General features: G+C 36.8%; 1 protein-coding gene and 2 long non-coding RNA genes across 11 annotated transcripts in view; 2 read left to right on the forward strand and 1 right to left on the reverse strand.

Annotated features, from left to right (window-relative positions):
* LOC130917580 (coiled-coil domain-containing protein 9-like) overlaps window positions 1-17,903 on the forward strand; it is a 61,074-nt gene that overhangs the window by 38,604 nt on the left and 4,567 nt on the right. For 4 of the 6 annotated variants that reach the window (XM_057839154.1, XM_057839155.1, XM_057839153.1 and 1 more), the window contains 2 exons: window positions 353-520; window positions 592-774. In XM_057839154.1, the coding sequence (XP_057695137.1) occupies window positions 353-520; window positions 592-774 (351 nt within the window). Of the gene's footprint in view, window positions 1-70; window positions 331-352; window positions 521-591; window positions 775-17,903 lie in introns of those variants that run through there. The other 2 variants (XM_057839158.1, XM_057839159.1) reach the window with 2 other exon arrangements.
* LOC130917584 (uncharacterized) lies at window positions 3,689-9,823 on the forward strand. Its single transcript, XR_009063493.1, has 2 exons — window positions 3,689-4,882; window positions 4,989-9,823. It is a non-coding gene; the product is annotated as an uncharacterized LOC130917584 (long non-coding RNA).
* On the reverse strand, window positions 6,193-9,350 carry LOC130917583 (uncharacterized). Of its 4 annotated transcripts, XR_009063491.1 has the most exons (10): window positions 9,233-9,330; window positions 8,786-8,819; window positions 8,614-8,712; window positions 8,444-8,520; window positions 7,155-7,215; window positions 7,032-7,082; window positions 6,763-6,831; window positions 6,538-6,651; window positions 6,384-6,454; window positions 6,193-6,249 (listed from the first exon to the last, which is right to left on the reverse strand). It is a non-coding gene; the product is annotated as an uncharacterized LOC130917583 (long non-coding RNA). The 4 variants fall into 4 exon arrangements; XR_009063490.1 differs by lacking the exon at window positions 8,786-8,819 and having other exon boundaries at window positions 9,233-9,350; XR_009063492.1 differs by lacking the exon at window positions 8,444-8,520.

The raw sequence follows: 17,903 nt of genomic DNA on the forward strand, positions 1-17,903 counted from the left end.
AGACTGATGACTGGATGCTCATATTCCATTGCCATTGACCGTGATAGATGTCCAATCCATTTGCTTTTAGCAGAATGTGTACTCCTTGCAGCTTCCCACAGCAGTTAACCGACAATCTCCCAATGGCATATGAACAGCACTACTCTATAACAGAAGAAGAAAAATGACACACTGCTATACCTAGGACCAGCTCGTCTACAAGGTTTAAACATGTCAGCCGCTATAGCTGGTTTGTGTGAACTATTAATACAAAAAGAGATGTTCCTAAATGAGTGTTTTATGGTCTGACGTCAATACCGATATTGTGGGCAATAGCTGGTTCAATTGAAAGTAGATCAACCGTCCTTTTCAGTCTCTTCAGTCACCCCGGTGGGTTCGTCACCTCCAGGAGTGACAGAAGTCCTCGCGTCAGAAGCAGACTCAGTTCCCGCAGACACGTCAATAGAGCCGCTGCCTCAACTGGCTCCGTCCGACATGCCTGACGTCACCGAACATGAGCAAGATGCGGCCAGCGCACGAGGTTGTCAGCAAGTGTGTGTTGTTAAAGTGACAGAACGCATGAATCAGACCAGTCATTTTAATGTCTCGTAGGCAAAGCTGATAGTCCATCACCGGCACCACCCACTGTCCTGGTGAGCGAGCCCACTGACGAAGGAAGCACAACTGAAGCAAAAAGGGGGAAAGACGACAATGATGAAAACAACTGTAACGCGTACGACGTAAAAACTGATGTTGCTACCACATCGGAGGGGTCATCGGAACAGCCCATCGCAGGTAAAGTCTTGCTAATTCCATCAACTCAAAGGGACAGTCAACACATAGAATGAAGGTTGCTCAAAGATAATGGAGAACAAAGGTTTAAATCAGGGGTCCCCAACCTTTTTTGCACCACGGATCGGTGTGATTTGGGTCTTTTTTTTCACGGACCGGTGTTCTGTCAAATTTTGCACCCTTACAAAATTTTGCTCCCAAAGTTTTTGTGGCGGTGAAAAAAAGCCCTCTTTTATATTCAGTTGGACTCTCAATGTTATCCAACGGTGCTAAAATAACTATTTACATCATAAACATACATGTGTAACACGAAAATGGCGTAAATTAATGCTTAACGACACGGCAAAGTCGTTAAGTGAGAGAGTTGCGTGTAGTTGTTTTGTGCAGCTAACATGGCAAACGTAAGTTAATATTCCTTTCTTTCAAGAAAGTTTGTAGTGTTTACTTTGGAATCGCTGCATTCACGGTCATTTTTAACATTGCGCGCATGGCAAATTTGTCAGAACACCGGCAATATAAAATAACATTTGTTGTTAGCCCCGTTGTGTTAAGTGCAGGGAAAATACAACTCACCGCTGAATTAGTGGGAGCCTTGAGCTTGTTTCGTTGAGACGAGATGGTCCCGAGATGGGAGAGTGAGAGAAGCCCGCTTCACAAAGATACGATGTCGATAGCGATAGCAATTTTAGGATATTCCGAAATGACTTTAATCCAGAACCTCAGTAGAGTTGTTGTCTCAAATGTACGTTTAAGGTCGCTGAGATTTGCGATCTCTACAAGCTGATATTTCTGTTGCACAGACATACTCGAATCACTCGGTTTATTCACATGCGGGTCACGAATCCACTCCTTCGCTGTTCTTGGGTCTTTAGTGATTGGGAAGTAGCATAAATTTTGTTTTCTTTGAGGTTGAAGGCTCATTTTCTGGCTCGTCATGTGCCCTTTTCCCCGTAAAAAATCTGTCCAAAGACGTCTGTTTTTCAGTCCTTCTAGTGTGGGGGCTAATTATTTCCGGGAACAAATGTGATGCTCCTGCCCCACGTCAAACATCATTATCAAGGACAAGCGCACATAGATATACAAAACAAGATGTACTGTTAGCAGGATTTCTATGACTACATTAGGAGTGGGAACCTCAGGGCACCTCACGATACGATACGATTCGCGATACAAGGCTCACGATAACGATTATATCACGATACAGCGATTATCGATATATTGGTCAGAAATTGGATACATGACATTCTACGATACAACTGTTGAAACAAAAAAAGAAAAAAAAAGATATTTAAAAATAGAAAAAATACTGTTTAAGTCATTTATTAAACAGTGACACCTTTTCTGTGCAACATTGCTGTAAAATATAAATCTACTGCAAATTGTGCCCCCGCACATATAGAGGAAACCAACCACGACCACTGATATCGCTTGGAGAGATCATGATGAATGGCACCCTTAATTTCTTTAAAGTTTTAAATCTTTGAAAAAATAAATAAATAAAAAGTGCCGAAGGTGTCAGCAGTTGAGCTTGGAGTGGGGCAATGATAAAATTGGTGGGTCTTTTCTTCGTATATCACCTTTGTTGCTTGGTTTGAGCACTTCCGCTATCTGCTTCAGCATTTAAGATGTCAGACTTGCTCAGTCACAGTCTTCCTCACCTTAAAAACAACAAAATAAAACAAAAAATATTAGCTACTTCATAGTGTTTGAGTTGAAATCCTGATTTTTTTTGTGTTGGAAGTAGTGAATTAAAAAAAATATGAATTGAATGTATAGAAATTAAAAATTCAATAATTACCTATTTTTAATATGTAGGCTACATCAATAATTACCTATTTTTAATATGTAGGCTACATTAATTATCATGCACATCACTTTATATATCTTGGAACCTATTCAAACCATTTTTATAGCTTATTGTATCAAAATGACAGTAATAACAGTTTGTGTAGTAAACAAGATGGAAATTGGTTCTCAAATAAATCGGTAAATTCATGTGGGCTTGTTCGATATTCATTTTAATCCAGTTTAGGGTCTTGGTTTATTTTATATCATTCAACACCAAATGTCATCAAAATAATACATGTAAATTAAAAAGTCAATTACATTGCAAAACTTTCTTACCTCAAGTGATGAAAGCGAAGCTCACAAACTTAGGTGTCCACTTCGTCACCAGCTCCCAGTGAAACTTATTTTTCTTAGACAATTCTTGCATACAGCAAAGTCCTTGTTCACCTTACTTCCTTTCTTGTTGGTGTAAAATCTAAAGTGTGTCCCCATGTGTGATTTGTAACAATATTTTTCTCATTTTTTCCTCCACCGTTCTCACGGAGCTTTTTTATTTTTTCAACCCACTTGGAGCGTCCTCTCTTCTTCTCTAAACAACTTGTGCGCACTTTACCCTCACCGCCACTCCCGAGCGCCCCTAGTGGACCGCCAAGGAATTGCTCAACAAACATTGAGCAGTTTACAGCATCCATACTCCATTGTATGGACAATATGTTAAATAAAAGTATCGATTCTTGGCGGGAGCGTATCGATAACCCATTGGGTTGCAAAATATCGCGATATATCGCTGTATCGAGATATTGTCACACTCTTAGACTACATTATATCCTGTAGTATTATATCTAGAGTAGACATGGATATTGGTGTTTTAAGGGGCACACGCCGAAGTTAATTTGGCCAGAATGCAGTTGTTAATAAATTATTATTTCTGTGCGGCCCAGTAGCAAATGCGCCTCGGACCGGTACCGGTCCGCAACCCGGAATTTGGGGACCCCTGGTTTAGATGTCAATTCGACCCACGCACATACAGTGGGGCAAATAAGTGTTTAGTCAACCACCAATTCTGCAAGTTCTCCTACTTGAAAAGATTAGAGAGGCCTGTAATTGTCAACATGGGTAAACCTCAACCATGAGAGACAGAATGTGGAAAAAATAAACAGAAAATCACATTGTTTGATTTTTAAAGAATTTCTTTCCAAATTAGAGTGGAAAATAAGTATTTGGTCACCTACAAACAAGCAAGATTTCTGGCTGTCAAAGAGGTCTAACTTCTTCTAACGAGGTCTAACGAGGCTCCACTCGTTACCTGTATTAACCCCTGGGTGTTATTTGTCCATTTTTTGGCTTTTTTCGTTTTTTTCTGTGTTTAAAAGGGAAAAAAGCATATGAAAAAATACACTAGGGAGCTGATATTTCCTGCAGGATACTAAATCATGTAGAAGTTCGAAATGGCACCATCCGGCAATTTCTAACTTATTGCAAACAGGCTGGGAAGATTTGCACTAAACTCTTGTTATTTTGCCATTTTTTGGCTCATTGACTCCCATTATAAATCATGATTTTTAATATGCTGTAAACCTGATGTTTTATAATGCATTTTCCGTGATTATTGATGCAATCGCTTCTTTGGCGAGTCAAAAACATGCAGATAAAAAATTTTTTGTGTTGACACCCAGAAGTCACTAGATGAAGCCATAGGCCAATACATGAATTTGCTTGCAAAGCTAGCTTCAGATCGGTCAAAAATTAATGCAATAAAGACGGTCGGCTTTACAAAAAAAATGGTGTCAATGTTGTCTGAGCTCACTTTCAGTCTATTTGGGCATGCGTATTTGCAATTTTGCACGTTTGCACAAGACAATAAAAAGGTACTTCCCGGAAATGCAAAAAAACCAAAACAAAAAACCACGTGTTTATTGTTGTCGTTTGAATTTAAACTTTTATTGGTTGGGTGTTTGAATTTCTTTACTCTCATTGGTTCTGGGCATTTTGGGAGTCTCTGCTCTCGCGAGGATCACCATTTTGCATTTCTTCCAACACAACTGTGATCGATGGCGGCGAGAAGTATTTCACCGCAGGACACGATTCGAATGGTGTTAGAAAATCCTGATTCCGACGACGACGACCTTTGTTCGGACGCTTCTTTGGAGAGCCCAGAAGACATTGAACAAATTCTTCCGGACTTTCGATGCCGGAGGAGGACGGCTTTGATGACGAGGATTAGGAAATAGTTGACAACATAACGAGATGAAAGCGGGGAGCAGAAGGCGGGGGCACGGACATGACCACGTTGAGGCGCATGACGAAAATGACGGCGATCGAGGTAATGACGAGAGTGAGTAAGCAAATGTTTTGCATATCAAGGTTTGTCTTGTAAAAGCTGATCAAAGATCAAAGCTGTTATTGTTGCGTGCGCTTGTGCTTTGCAGGCCTGAGGCACATACTCCTGCCGCCGGCGCGCACTCAGGTGGCCAATGTGTGTTTTTTCCAAGAGAGTCTGGCTGCAGCCCGCCTCTCTCAGTACCCTGCGCCGCTCGTCTCAGTACCCATCCCGCAGACAGGAAGTGACGCAATATCGCAGCTCTCAGACCGGAAATGACAACATGAAACAGCGCTCGAGCTCCGAGCTTCCGGTTTTATCGTAATAGTTAGCGTCCATTCGAACGTAAATACTAGTTTACTTTTCTTTTCGCACGTCTTTTATTTTCGGTTTCAGCATCACTCATTATTATTTAAATAATAATTTATTTCCATGCTCCTTAAATTGATTTGGTGAAATCGGGAAATTAACTCTTTAAGCGCGGTCAGTTTGTTAAAGCCTGGTGATTTTACCAAAATGAAAAACATGGTTACAGTACATCAAAATTAAAATACACACTACTGTAATAAAGGTTTAATTGGTGACTGAAAGATCGCATGTGACCTATCACAGTGTGTACTTTAGTTTGTCAATTGTAAAATATACACCAATTGAGAATTATTAGAAATTGCTGTCATCCTTACATTTTTATGAACGGACACATTAATATAGCTTCATTACAATTTAATGTATCAAAAACGTAATATTCTCTCCATGTTGCAACCAAACCAATTTTGTCTTTCATTTTGCTACTTAAATTCATTCATGTGAGTGAAGATCCTAATTAACTAATTCAGAAACTATATTAAACTTTCTGCTCCAGGAAAGGCACCTTTATTTCAAACAGAAATGACAAAATAGTTGCCATGTGTTAGTTGTTTTTTTCTTTTATCCCAGACAATAGTTGTAGGTTGTTTTAATTACCTGACATTTTTCGGCAAGCACTCCCGCCTTCATCACAGGTAATTAAAACTACCTACAACTAACATCTGTGATAAAAGAAAAAAAACAACTAATTTATAAGTGTAGAAAAATGAACTCAATACAACCAGTTCTAATGTGGTAAACTTTATTTTTTTAGTTTTATTATTTTTTTATTATTATTGAGAGAATACCAGATATTTTCTTTGGTCAACAATCTCCTCAAAAAAGGTAAATCCATCTTCCAGATGGTTGAAACAGAACTTGAATGGCTCCAAGACATTGTAGTTCGTGCTCATCCTCTTCCATCTGCAGGATGCTTGGGAACTCCTACTGCATTACTGCATTAATCCCCCCCCACAGCCCTGTCCGAGGCTTTTGTGCAGTCTTGCACAGTCCTTTTACCAAAACTGTTCATTGGAAAAGAGAAAGAAAAGAGCTATTTGAATATTACATAAGTAAAATAAAAATGATGCTTTGTTAATTTTATACTTGATTTTTCTTTTCAGGCATTGCATTAAACTAGGTATATAAACAATCTTACCATTTTTTTCCCGTCATATCTTTTTGGAGTGGGCCACCACTAACTTGAAGGAGCTGTGGTTGCACCTCTTCCTAAAAATAAATCAGTGAATAAAGGGGGACATGTTCAAAAGTGCATCAGAGTAATGGACACTAAAAAGTCTTTAAAAGCTGACCTCAGCAATCATATTCAAATTTCACTTCTGTAGCTGATAGACTGGTGGCACTTCACCCTGCAGTAATGCTTTTGCCTTATCTGTCCAATGGGCAAACTCTTTCCTGTGGCTCACCTAAGTTGAAAAAATACAAAAATAAGTATTCCACATTTTCCAACAAAGAATTAAGGTATTGTGCACCTACTTTCCTATGAATGCCATATCAACAGTTTCAAAGACTTATACCATGCACCCAAGTTTGAAATTGTCCGCTAGCAATATACACCACCACTTCCTCAGAGTTGGCATATCAGTCTAACAAAAATTAAAAACAAGTGTAAATAAAGAATAACGACGAGGATATTTTGTAGCCCAATTTGAATGATTCGGTGAACTTCATTTTACAATGGTTAAACTCAAAGAGAGCATCCAGAACAGTGCAAAGAGCATACTACAAATGGATAAATGAATACAAATATAACAGAGGACAAAATTGGACAGTTAAACTCACCTACCATCAACATGAAGATGCCACAGTCCTTCCCCTATGGCTGTCCCGAAAAACCCTAACGTAAGAATTTAACCGAGTCACTTCCTTCAAGTTTTGAATCAATGAATATACACACTTTTACAAATACCTCTATTTCACTTCCAATCCTCTCTTTCCATGTCCCCCTGTTGATTGACTGTCAACGTTTTCTGCAATTGAAAATATAGGTTTATATTAAATACAGTAGTTAAACAATTACAAACGTGTTTCCATGCATAAGAACACCAACCAGTCAGGTTTAAATGATTCATGCAAACAAAACAAGGGCGTAGGTTTGCATAGGGACGGTAGGGACATAACACGACCAACTTTTCAGGATGCTAAAGTTGTCCCCACCAACTTTTGAGCAACCTTATTTGCATTATATTCGTCCCTACCAATGTTGAGACCGGGCCAACGCCCTTGAAACAAAACATTCGCAATTTTAGAGTGGCATTTTAGAATTTTGCTTCAAATGATTGGATGAATCATCTGGAGTGCAATTCTGCTTTAATTGAAGGGGCAACATAAAAGGATCGACTGGAACATACCTTCAAAACCAAACAAGGCTATTCTGGATCATCATGGAAACGCCATGCCAATATGAATGGTTACTGAATTTCATTAGAGATAACAATAGTTCTCTGATCTCAAGATTGGATCTGTTTTTCTTCCCACAAATAATTGGAATTTGGATCATTTAATTTGTTATGATTTGACTGTTCTTTGAAAATGAACCAATGCTCCAAGTTGTAGTTGTTACTAATCAGCCTTACAGGCAAATGCATGTGTGGGTCACATCCTGTAGGCTTTCACTATGTTGCAACAACATAGGGGTCAGCCACAAATATGGTCCTTCCCTGAAAAATACATAATCTATACACACGGACATATGTTATATAAATAAAAACGTACGCAGACACCTACATGAGCCCATACAAGCATTCTGTAGGCTACATAGTTAAAATAATACCCTACACACGCCAAAAAACACTTTTTTATACCTTTGAATGAGCTACTTGTTAGACAAGTTATAAATATGCATTTCATATCTGCAAAAAAACAAACACAAAAAGTTACATTTTACTTAATTGTACAAGTGACATTATGTTCTTTAGAGAAACTAAATCCTCAAAATTCACAGTTGATTCCATTTCATTGTTCAGGCCAACGTTCCAAAAGTCAGCACGTGTCAATCAAACTTTCTTTTTTTAGACAATCAACACCATTTCTGGCCTCTTTATATTCAAGATTTGCATAAGCTAATGAGAATGTTGATTGGTTAAATAAACAAAGAGTAAATAATCAATTATGTCCAATTGTTAACTAATATAAGGAATAATAAGCCTATCCAGATTTCCACTGAGCACAACATTTGTCTCAGACATAAAAACATACCAGCCGTTCCTGGGCAGGATGAGTTTGAACCGTCCATGAAACTCGGCATGGTCTTATATTGTCACCATTGGTCCTGTCTGCACAGTGGGTTTTACAGTGTTTGATGTCTATCGAAAAAAGTGTTCAGCACAGTCCAAAATCTAAAGTACATTACTATTTATGCTACTTACTTCCATTTGGATCTGTGTGACATCCCTGTATCTGCATGGGAAGACTACCATTTGGGGGTCGTGATTTAGTTTCTTCCCAATGGGGTGGTGATCTTGCAGCTAGTAAAAAAAAACAAAATAATGAAAAAATATATAGCTAAGCAGAGTAACAATATCAAGAAAAAATTACAACCTTGTCCTATTTGGATCATGTGACAACATTCAAACTACAAAGGACCAGACAAAACAAATGAAGGCAAAACAACAACACCATACAACAACAACAACAGCGAGCTGCGAATTGCAGGCATGTACATAATGAAAAATAAGAGTGCAATATAATGAAAACTACACAAAGAAGACTGTTCATTGTGGAAAAAAAAATGTAAAAAGCATTAGCAGCATTAGCTAATTCGCTGCTGAATTCATCAGTACGTATTAAACAATATAAGTAGAGCAAAGTCGCATGCAGTTAGTAAAGGAAGACATTATTTAAATTGCATTAAGAATACTAGATATAAGTACGGTCTTTTCAACTCAGAATAAACACTTCATATTTCACCGCAAGTGTTGTTTAACTATTTAACATTTTTAAACATGCGTACGCTTTTAAAAACTTTTTTTCAGTGCGGCCACTTACCGTGTTTTTTTCGCGAGAGGTGAAATAACGTAACTTGTTTTCGTCGCAAGGGTTGACGACATTTCCGGTCTGAGGGGACTGAGAGCTGCGGTGTTGCGTCATTTCCTGTCTGCGGGATTGGTACTGAGAAGAGCGGCGCAGGGTACTGAGAGAGGCGGGCTGCAGCCAGACTCCTCTCGTTTTTTCACATGCCGGACATTTCGTCATGCAGCGCGTTTGTGCTGTTCACGGAGATCTACCCTGAGTGGAACGTGAAGAAAAGCTACAAGCGCCGACTATTTCTTGAGGAGCTTGGCAAGGCTCTAATTCGGCCAGAAGTCCTAAAACGGGAACCACCGCCTTCTGCCGAAGGCTTGGTTGAGCAGCGAGCTGGACCCCCGTCCAAGCGCAAACAATGTGGCCTTTGCACAAAGCCACTTCGGGCTTCGAACATAATAATAAATAATAATACATTTTATTTATAACGCACTTTACATTTGAACAACAAATCTCAAAGTGCACATCATGAATTGTGTATGTTGTTATTATGTTAACTGTTATATTGTATGTATGTTTTGTAAAATTGTTAACATAAATTCTATCATCAAATCAGTTATTGTCACGTTGTCACAGTCTTGTTCTAAAAAAAAAAATCTATTGTTACGACTTTTACTTATCCAATGATGTAATTATGTAATATAAAATATTTTAGTTTGATTTATATATAGCCTATATAGCATAGTTAGTTTTACTATTAGGATAATGCTGCTATTATTGTCCATAGGGGGCCAAAACAAAAAAACTATATGTTTAGATAGGTCTGATGCCACTGAACATTGTGAATGGTTGAAAGTGAAAAAATATTCAGAAATAACTTAGTTATCACACTTCAAAGGAAAAGCCATTTTTTGGACAAAATCACAAGAGTTGAATGTAAATGAGAAAACTGCAATTGTGTAAAAAGTGGGTGTGCATAAAAAAATTGGTTGTTACGACTTGTGGACTTATTCAAGCCTCTAACTATGTGATATGGAATATTCAAATTAGAGTTTTGTTTTTTATATATATACAGCATAGTTAGTTTTGCTATTCGGATAATGCTGCTATTATTGTCCATAGGGGGCATTGAAAAATAAAAAAAATAAAAAACTATATATGTGTAGATAGGTCTGATGCCACTGAAGATTTTGAGTGGTTGAAAGTGAAAAAATATTCAGAAATGACTTAGTTATCACACTTCAAAGCAAAAGCCATTTTTTGGACAAAATCACAAGAGTTTAGTGTAAATGAGAAAACTGCAAATGTGTAAAAACTGGGCATGCATAAAAAAATTGGTTGTTATGACTTAACGACTTATTCAAGCCTCTAACTATGTGATATGGAATATTCAAATTAGACTTTTGTTTTTTATATATATACAGCATAGTTAGTTTTGCTATTCGGATAATGCTGCTATTATTGTCCATAGGGGGCATTGAAAAATAAAAAAAATAAAAAACTATATATGTGTAGATAGGTCTGATGCCACTGAAGATTTTGAGTGGTTGAAAGTGAAAAAATATTCAGAAATGACTTAGTTATCACACTTCAAAGCAAAAGCCATTTTTTGGACAAAATCACAAGAGTTTAGTGTAAATGAGAAAACTGCAAATGTGTAAAAACTGGGCATGCATAAAAAAATTGGTTGTTATGACTTAACGACTTATTCAAGCCTCTAACTATGTGATATGGAATATTCAAATTAGACTTTTGTTTTTTATATATATACAGCATAGTTAGTTTTGCTATTCGGATAATGCTGCTATTATTGTCCATAGGGGGCATTGAAAAATAAAAAAAATAAAAAACTATATATGTGTAGATAGGTCTGATGCCACTGAAGATTTTGAGTGGTTGAAAGTGAAAAAATATTCAGAAATGACTTAGTTATCACACTTCAAAGGAAAAGCCATTTTTTGGACAAAATCACAAGAGTTTAGTGTAAATGAGAAAACTGCAAATGTGTAAAAACTGGGCATGCATAAAAAAATCGGTTGTTATGACTTAACGACTTATTCAAGCCTCTAACTATGTGATATGGAATATTCAAATTAGACTTTTGTTTTTTATATATATACAGCATAGTTAGTTTTGCTATTCGGATAATGCTACTATTATTGTCCATAGGGGGCAGTGAAAAATAAAAAAAATAAAAAACTATATATGTGTAGATAGGTCTGATGCCACTGAAGATTTTGAGTGGTTGAAAGTGAAAAAATATTCAGAAATGACTTAGTTATCACACTTCAAATGAAAAGCCATTTTTTGGACAAAATCACAAGAGTTTAGTGTAAATGAGAAAACTGCAAATGTGTAAAAACTGGGCATGCATAAAAAAATCGGTTGTTATGACTTAACGACTTATTCAAGCCTCTAACTATGTGATATGGAATATTCAAATTAGACTTTTTTTTTTTTTATATATACAGCATAGTTAGTTTTGCTATTCAGATAATGCTGCTATTATTGTCCATAGGGGGCATTGAAAAAAATAAAAAAAATAAAAAACCTTATATGTGTAGATAGGTCTGATGCCACTGAACATTTTGAGTGGTTGAAAGTGAAAAAATATTCAGAAATGACTTAGTTATCACACTTCAAAGGAAAAGCCATTTTTTGGACAAAATCACAAGAGTTTAGTGTAAATGAGAAAACTGCAAATGTGTAAAAACTGGGCATGCATAAAAAAATCGGTTGTTATGACTTAACGACTTATTCAAGCCTCTAACTATGTGATATGGAATATTCAAATTAGACTTTTGTTTTTTATATATATACAGCATAGTTAGTTTTGCTATTCGGATAATGCTACTATTATTGTCCATAGGGGGCAGTGAAAAATAAAAAAAATAAAAAACTATATATGTGTAGATAGGTCTGATGCCACTGAAGATTTTGAGTGGTTGAAAGTGAAAAAATATTCAGAAATGACTTAGTTATCACACTTCAAATGAAAAGCCATTTTTTGGACAAAATCACAAGAGTTTAGTGTAAATGAGAAAACTGCAAATGTGTAAAAACTGGGCATGCATAAAAAAATCGGTTGTTATGACTTAACGACTTATTCAAGCCTCTAACTATGTGATATGGAATATTCAAATTAGACTTTTTTTTTTTTTATATATACAGCATAGTTAGTTTTGCTATTCAGATAATGCTGCTATTATTGTCCATAGGGGGCATTGAAAAAAATAAAAAAAATAAAAAACCTTATATGTGTAGATAGGTCTGATGCCACTGAACATTTTGAGTGGTTGAAAGTGAAAAAATATTCAGAAATGACTTAGTTATCACACTTCAAAGGAAAAGCCATTTTTTGGACAAAATCACAAGAGTTTAGTGTAAATGAGAAAACTGCAAATGTGTAAAAACTGGGCATGCATAAAAAAAATCGGTTGTTATGACTTAACGACTTATTCAAGCCTCTAACTATGTGATATGGAATATTCAAATTAGAGTTTTGTTTTTTATATATATACAGCATAGTTAGTTTTGCTATTCGGATAATGCTGCTATTATTGTCCATAGGGGGCATTGAAAGATTAAAAAAAATAAAAAACTTTATATGTGTAGATAGGTCTGACGCCACTGAACATTTTGAGTGGCTGAAAGTGAAAAAATATTCAGAAATGACTTAGTTATCACACTTCAAAGGAAAAGCCATTTTTTGGACAAAATCACAAGAATTTAGTCAAGATAAAATAACGCCCAAGGGTTAATGGCACCTGTTTTAACTCATTATCGGTATAAAAGACACCTTTCCACAATCTCAGTCAGTCACACTCCAAACTCCACTATGGCCAAGACCAAAGATTTGTCGAAGGACACCAGAGACATAATTGTAGACCTGCACCAGGCTGGGAAGACTGAATCTGCAATAGGTAAAACGCGTGGTGTAAAGAAATCAACTGTGGGAGCAATTATTAGAAAATGGAAGACATACAAGACAACTGATAATCTCCCTCGATCTGGGGCTCCATGCAAGATCTCACCCCGTGGCGTCAAAATGATAACAAGAACGGTGAGCAAAAATCCCAGAACCACACGGGGGGACCTAGTGAATGACCTACAGAGAGCTGGGACCACAGTAACAAAGGCTACTATCAGTAACACAATGCGCCGCCAGGGACTCAAATCCTGCACTGCCAGACGTGTCCCCCTGCTGAAGCCAGTACACGTCCAGGCCCGTCTGCGGTTCGCTAGAGAGCATTTGGATGATCCAGAAGAGGACTGGGAGAATATGTTATGGTCAGATGAAACCAAAATAGAACTTTTTGGTAGAAACACAGGTTCTCGTGTTTGGAGGAGAAAGAATACTGAATTGCATCCGAAGAACACCATACCCACTGTGAAGCATGGGGGTGGAAACATCATGCTTTGGGGCTGTTTTTCTGCAAAGGGATCAGGACGACTGATCTGTGTATAGGAAAGAATGAATGAACAAAGAAGAATGAACAAAGGGTACATAACAAAGTATTGAGATTAACTTTCGGTATTGACCAAATACTTATTTTTCACCATGATTTGCAAATAAGTTCTTTAAGAAACAAACAATGTGATTTTCTGTTTTCTACGTTCTGTCTCTCATGGTTGAGGTTTACCCATGTTGACAATTACAGGCCTCTCTAATATTTTCAAGTGGGAGAACTTGCACAATTAGTGGTTGACTAAATACTTATTTGCCCCACTGGACACACTGATCGACTCTTATGCTGCATGGTGGGAAGTCTGAGATTTCCAACCTCTGTCCTGGAAAAATATAATTGGAACGGCACTTGAACTGGGAGGTCCTAGTCGCGAAGTCGTTGAAAATCAAGTATCCTGACTTCACGAGTTGGTTCAATCTGGCGTGGAGGTGCAACAATTAATCGATTACTCGAAAACTAATCGATTAGCAAATTAATTGACAACTATTTTGATAACCGATTAATCGTTAAAGACCTTCTTCACCTTAAACTTGTCCAAATTCTTGAAATTATAACATATATATAACTTGAAACATACAACTATGTAAAATAATAATAATTTAGTGATATCAAAGGATCATAATCATTCCCCTTTTTGTCTACTCACTGCCAGGAATCAAAAAGTAAAGTCGTTTGAGTTGCATTATGTAATTTTCAGAGCAACCATTAGCAAAATCACAAGAGCTCATTGTGGCGTTGCCTCCTCACTGTTGTGGTGATGGTGGTGCCGACTCAGGGGAGGCAACAGGAAACCAGAGAAATGGCTAGATGAGAGGCACAATTAGGTTTTTGACGGGAAACCAGCAAAGTGCTGAAGCGTGATTGGATTAAGTCGAGAGATGGATGACACGCCAATGCTAAAGTGGCGAATCCATTTTGGAGGATTATGCCAGACGTTCATCTATATAAACATTACCTACACCGTGACAATACAATACAGCACTACTGTATGTCAAAGCTTGACTGGTGCTCCACTTGATCTCTTCTTTATATACATTTGAGTCATTTTTAAGAAGTCAGTTGCTAAAACATACATACTGAAACATACAGTACAAGATGATGAACTTTTTCCAATGACAAAGAATCAAACTCTGATCAAGATAATTAACCCATTGACTGCCCTTGACGGTGATAGACAAACCAGATCTGCTTAAAAAAGGAATTTTTACATTGACCACACATTAACTTTGACGTTTTATCACTTAGGACGCTTAAACTAAGGGAATAGATCAACAGCATAGGCGGAGTTTGACTTTTGGGGCGGGGGGGCACAATATGTTGATGACCCCGAAATGGTCGACTATTAAATTAACTTACAAGAATATTTATAATAATAAATTGACAAAGAGCGTTTTTTGTTTCCCATCATTCTTGAGGGGAATTCTAAATCAGGGTGATTAGGACAGCTGTACTTTTCGCCAAGATCGTCATTCATTGAAGATGGTACGCCCGCTGGTGTCGAGCCAATTTAGTTACCCCCATCAAAAATTGTATCTCCTGGGCGAAGCCACTGCGCTGCACTTATTTGCTTTATTTCCGTTTTTTGGTGAAGTAGTTATGGACGAGGTTTTAAAACATGGCCCATCCATTAAAAAAAACAACAACAACAAAAAAAACTTTTTTTCTGTCGTATAACGTAACATACATACTGAAGGTATAAAAAGGCAATATTTCACTGTTTTAATCATAGGATAACCTATAACTGTTATTACTGTAAGTCAAGTCCTGTATGGAGTTTCTCCAGTTTATATAAATTATAAATAATATATATATTATATATGTATATATATTTAATAATATATAAATGTTATTTTCTGGCTTCAATTAATTAAGTCAACATAACTCATAACTAATGTGTGTGTGTGTGCGCTCCTGCGGCCATGGGACACAATTTTTGACACGGGTAACTACATTGGCAAGACAGCGGTGGTGGCTATGTTGTACAATTAGCGTCTTAAGTGGGGCAAATTGAAACTCCGCACACCATTTTGACGGTGGTCTCTAGCGTTTTATTGTCCACAATTTCAAATCCTTGGTTCTTGCTCAGTAGTTGTTGTCACTTTTGAAAGCTTAGTTTGAAAAAAATTACGTATATCTATCTTGCCTATTCGGTCCTCGGGTGGTTTTGGCTAAGCAAAGCAAATGACCGTCTAAGGTGCTAGTCACATGATCTGGTCCAAAAATAATTTTGACCTATTATAAAAATCTTTTTTGTTCATTTCATTCATTTTTGTTGTTTGTTTTATTACTTTACAACTTTTATAGACAATATTTTACCAGAAAATTCTTTATTTTTAAAATCATATATCGGAAAGTCAATTATATGTAATGACACTTTTCGGCTTTAAACTCTGCTTATGATCGACATCCTTCGTGCTTTTATAACAGACTTAATGTTACTAAATAATAATACAGTGATCCCTCGTTTTTCATAGTTAGTGGGAACCAGAACCGGCCACAACAAGTATGTTTTATGTGTATGTATATTTTAATTAATGTTTTTTACGCACTTCAAATGTAATAATTAGGACAAGTTTTAAACATGTTAATGTCCCACCGAATTATTTTGAAACAAGAATAACGTAGAAAAATGCAGTCTTTATTAAATGCTTCATTGAGTGAGTCCACTAAAATCCGCTTTCGCTGCTCACTTACACACAATGAGTTGCCACAGCAAGTGTTCAACAAACTATACGATTGACACATGCGGCGTCTTGAAGTTTCGGTTTCTCTGGCCAGCTCAAACCTTAACGCCTGTCAATCATCGTTAACTATAACAAGCAATTCCAGTGCACTGCCTGACCAAGAAAAGCAGCAGGATGGAGACTGAGACATCGTGATAGCATCAGGACAGCTCTATAAAATAACGTATTTAGTTTAGGGCTGTCAAATTTATCGCATTAACGGGTGGTAATTAATTTTTTTTGATTAATCACGTTAAAATATTTAACTCGATTAACGCATGCGTGGAACGACCCACTCACGCATTGCCGCAAATAGACTACAAAGTCGCTGTTTTGCGTATATACAGATCTAAAAGGCAGCGTCAAGTGAGTACAGTAGATACAAGCATTCAGTGGGGCTGTGCTTTTAACTGGTAAAAGCTTTGATATCTATTCCACAACAACTCCAACTATTGTAGGAAGTGAGGTGGGGACTGAGAGGAGTTTCTTTTTCTTAACAACCTGTATGGCTCCCAACTCAGAGAAGATATACTATTTGCAGCCACCACACACAGTCATGGTTGCATCACAGAAGGAATGTTCATAATGGTAATGCCATCTTGTGAATTTATTGTTGTAATAAACAAATACAGTACTTATGTACAGTATGCTGAATGTATATAACCGTCTTGTCTTTCCATTCCAACAATAATTTACAGAAAAATATGGCATATTTTAGACATGGTTTGAATTACGATTAATTAATTTTCAAGCTGTGATTAACTCGATTAAAAATTTTAACCGTTTGACAGCCCTAATTTAGTTAATTTTTTAAAAATCCGCTATGGACTGAAGGCGCGAAGTTTGAAGCTCGAAGTAGCGAGGCGTCACTGTACCTCATTGGCTGCCATTGACAGCAATAGACACCCAAACCATTTTATCTGGAAGTCTTCACGGACCTGACGTCTATTGCAGTTACTGGGTACTGAGTTAACTGCTTGCGTTAATTAGTGAGTTAAATTGGAGTCAACTCTTTAACTTGCCTAGCTTTAACTTTATGCTTTTTTTTTCACCATATAAATGTCTAAAAAGGGCATCTTAAATTCTGATCTTTAAGGTTTTTCCCCCAGGCAATTGTTTTTCTACAGCTTTGTATTCATATTAAATAAATGTAATTTTGCAGGCTATTTTATTTGATTTATTTATCCACAAAAATCCTTTCAGTTGAAAATATTTTGCAAAAAATAATGCAATGCGATTAAAATGCAATTAATCAAAATGAATTACATAGCCTAATTCAATTAAATTTGTAATCTGGTTCCAGCCTTAATGTAAATAAATGATAAATAATTTTCCTATTATTAATCATCATCAATATTTTTTGTTTTTCATGCATAAATGTGTAGATTAATCAAATGTTATTAACACAAAATTAAATTGAATTAAAACAGTTACTGTAATTGATAGGGGTGCAACGGTTCAGTTAGCCCACGGTTCGGTTTGAACCTCGGTTTTGGGATCACG

Source organism: Corythoichthys intestinalis, chromosome 6 (genome assembly GCF_030265065.1).
Source record: "Corythoichthys intestinalis isolate RoL2023-P3 chromosome 6, ASM3026506v1, whole genome shotgun sequence".
In the NCBI taxonomy this organism is placed as follows: Eukaryota; Metazoa; Chordata; class Actinopteri; order Syngnathiformes; family Syngnathidae; genus Corythoichthys; species Corythoichthys intestinalis.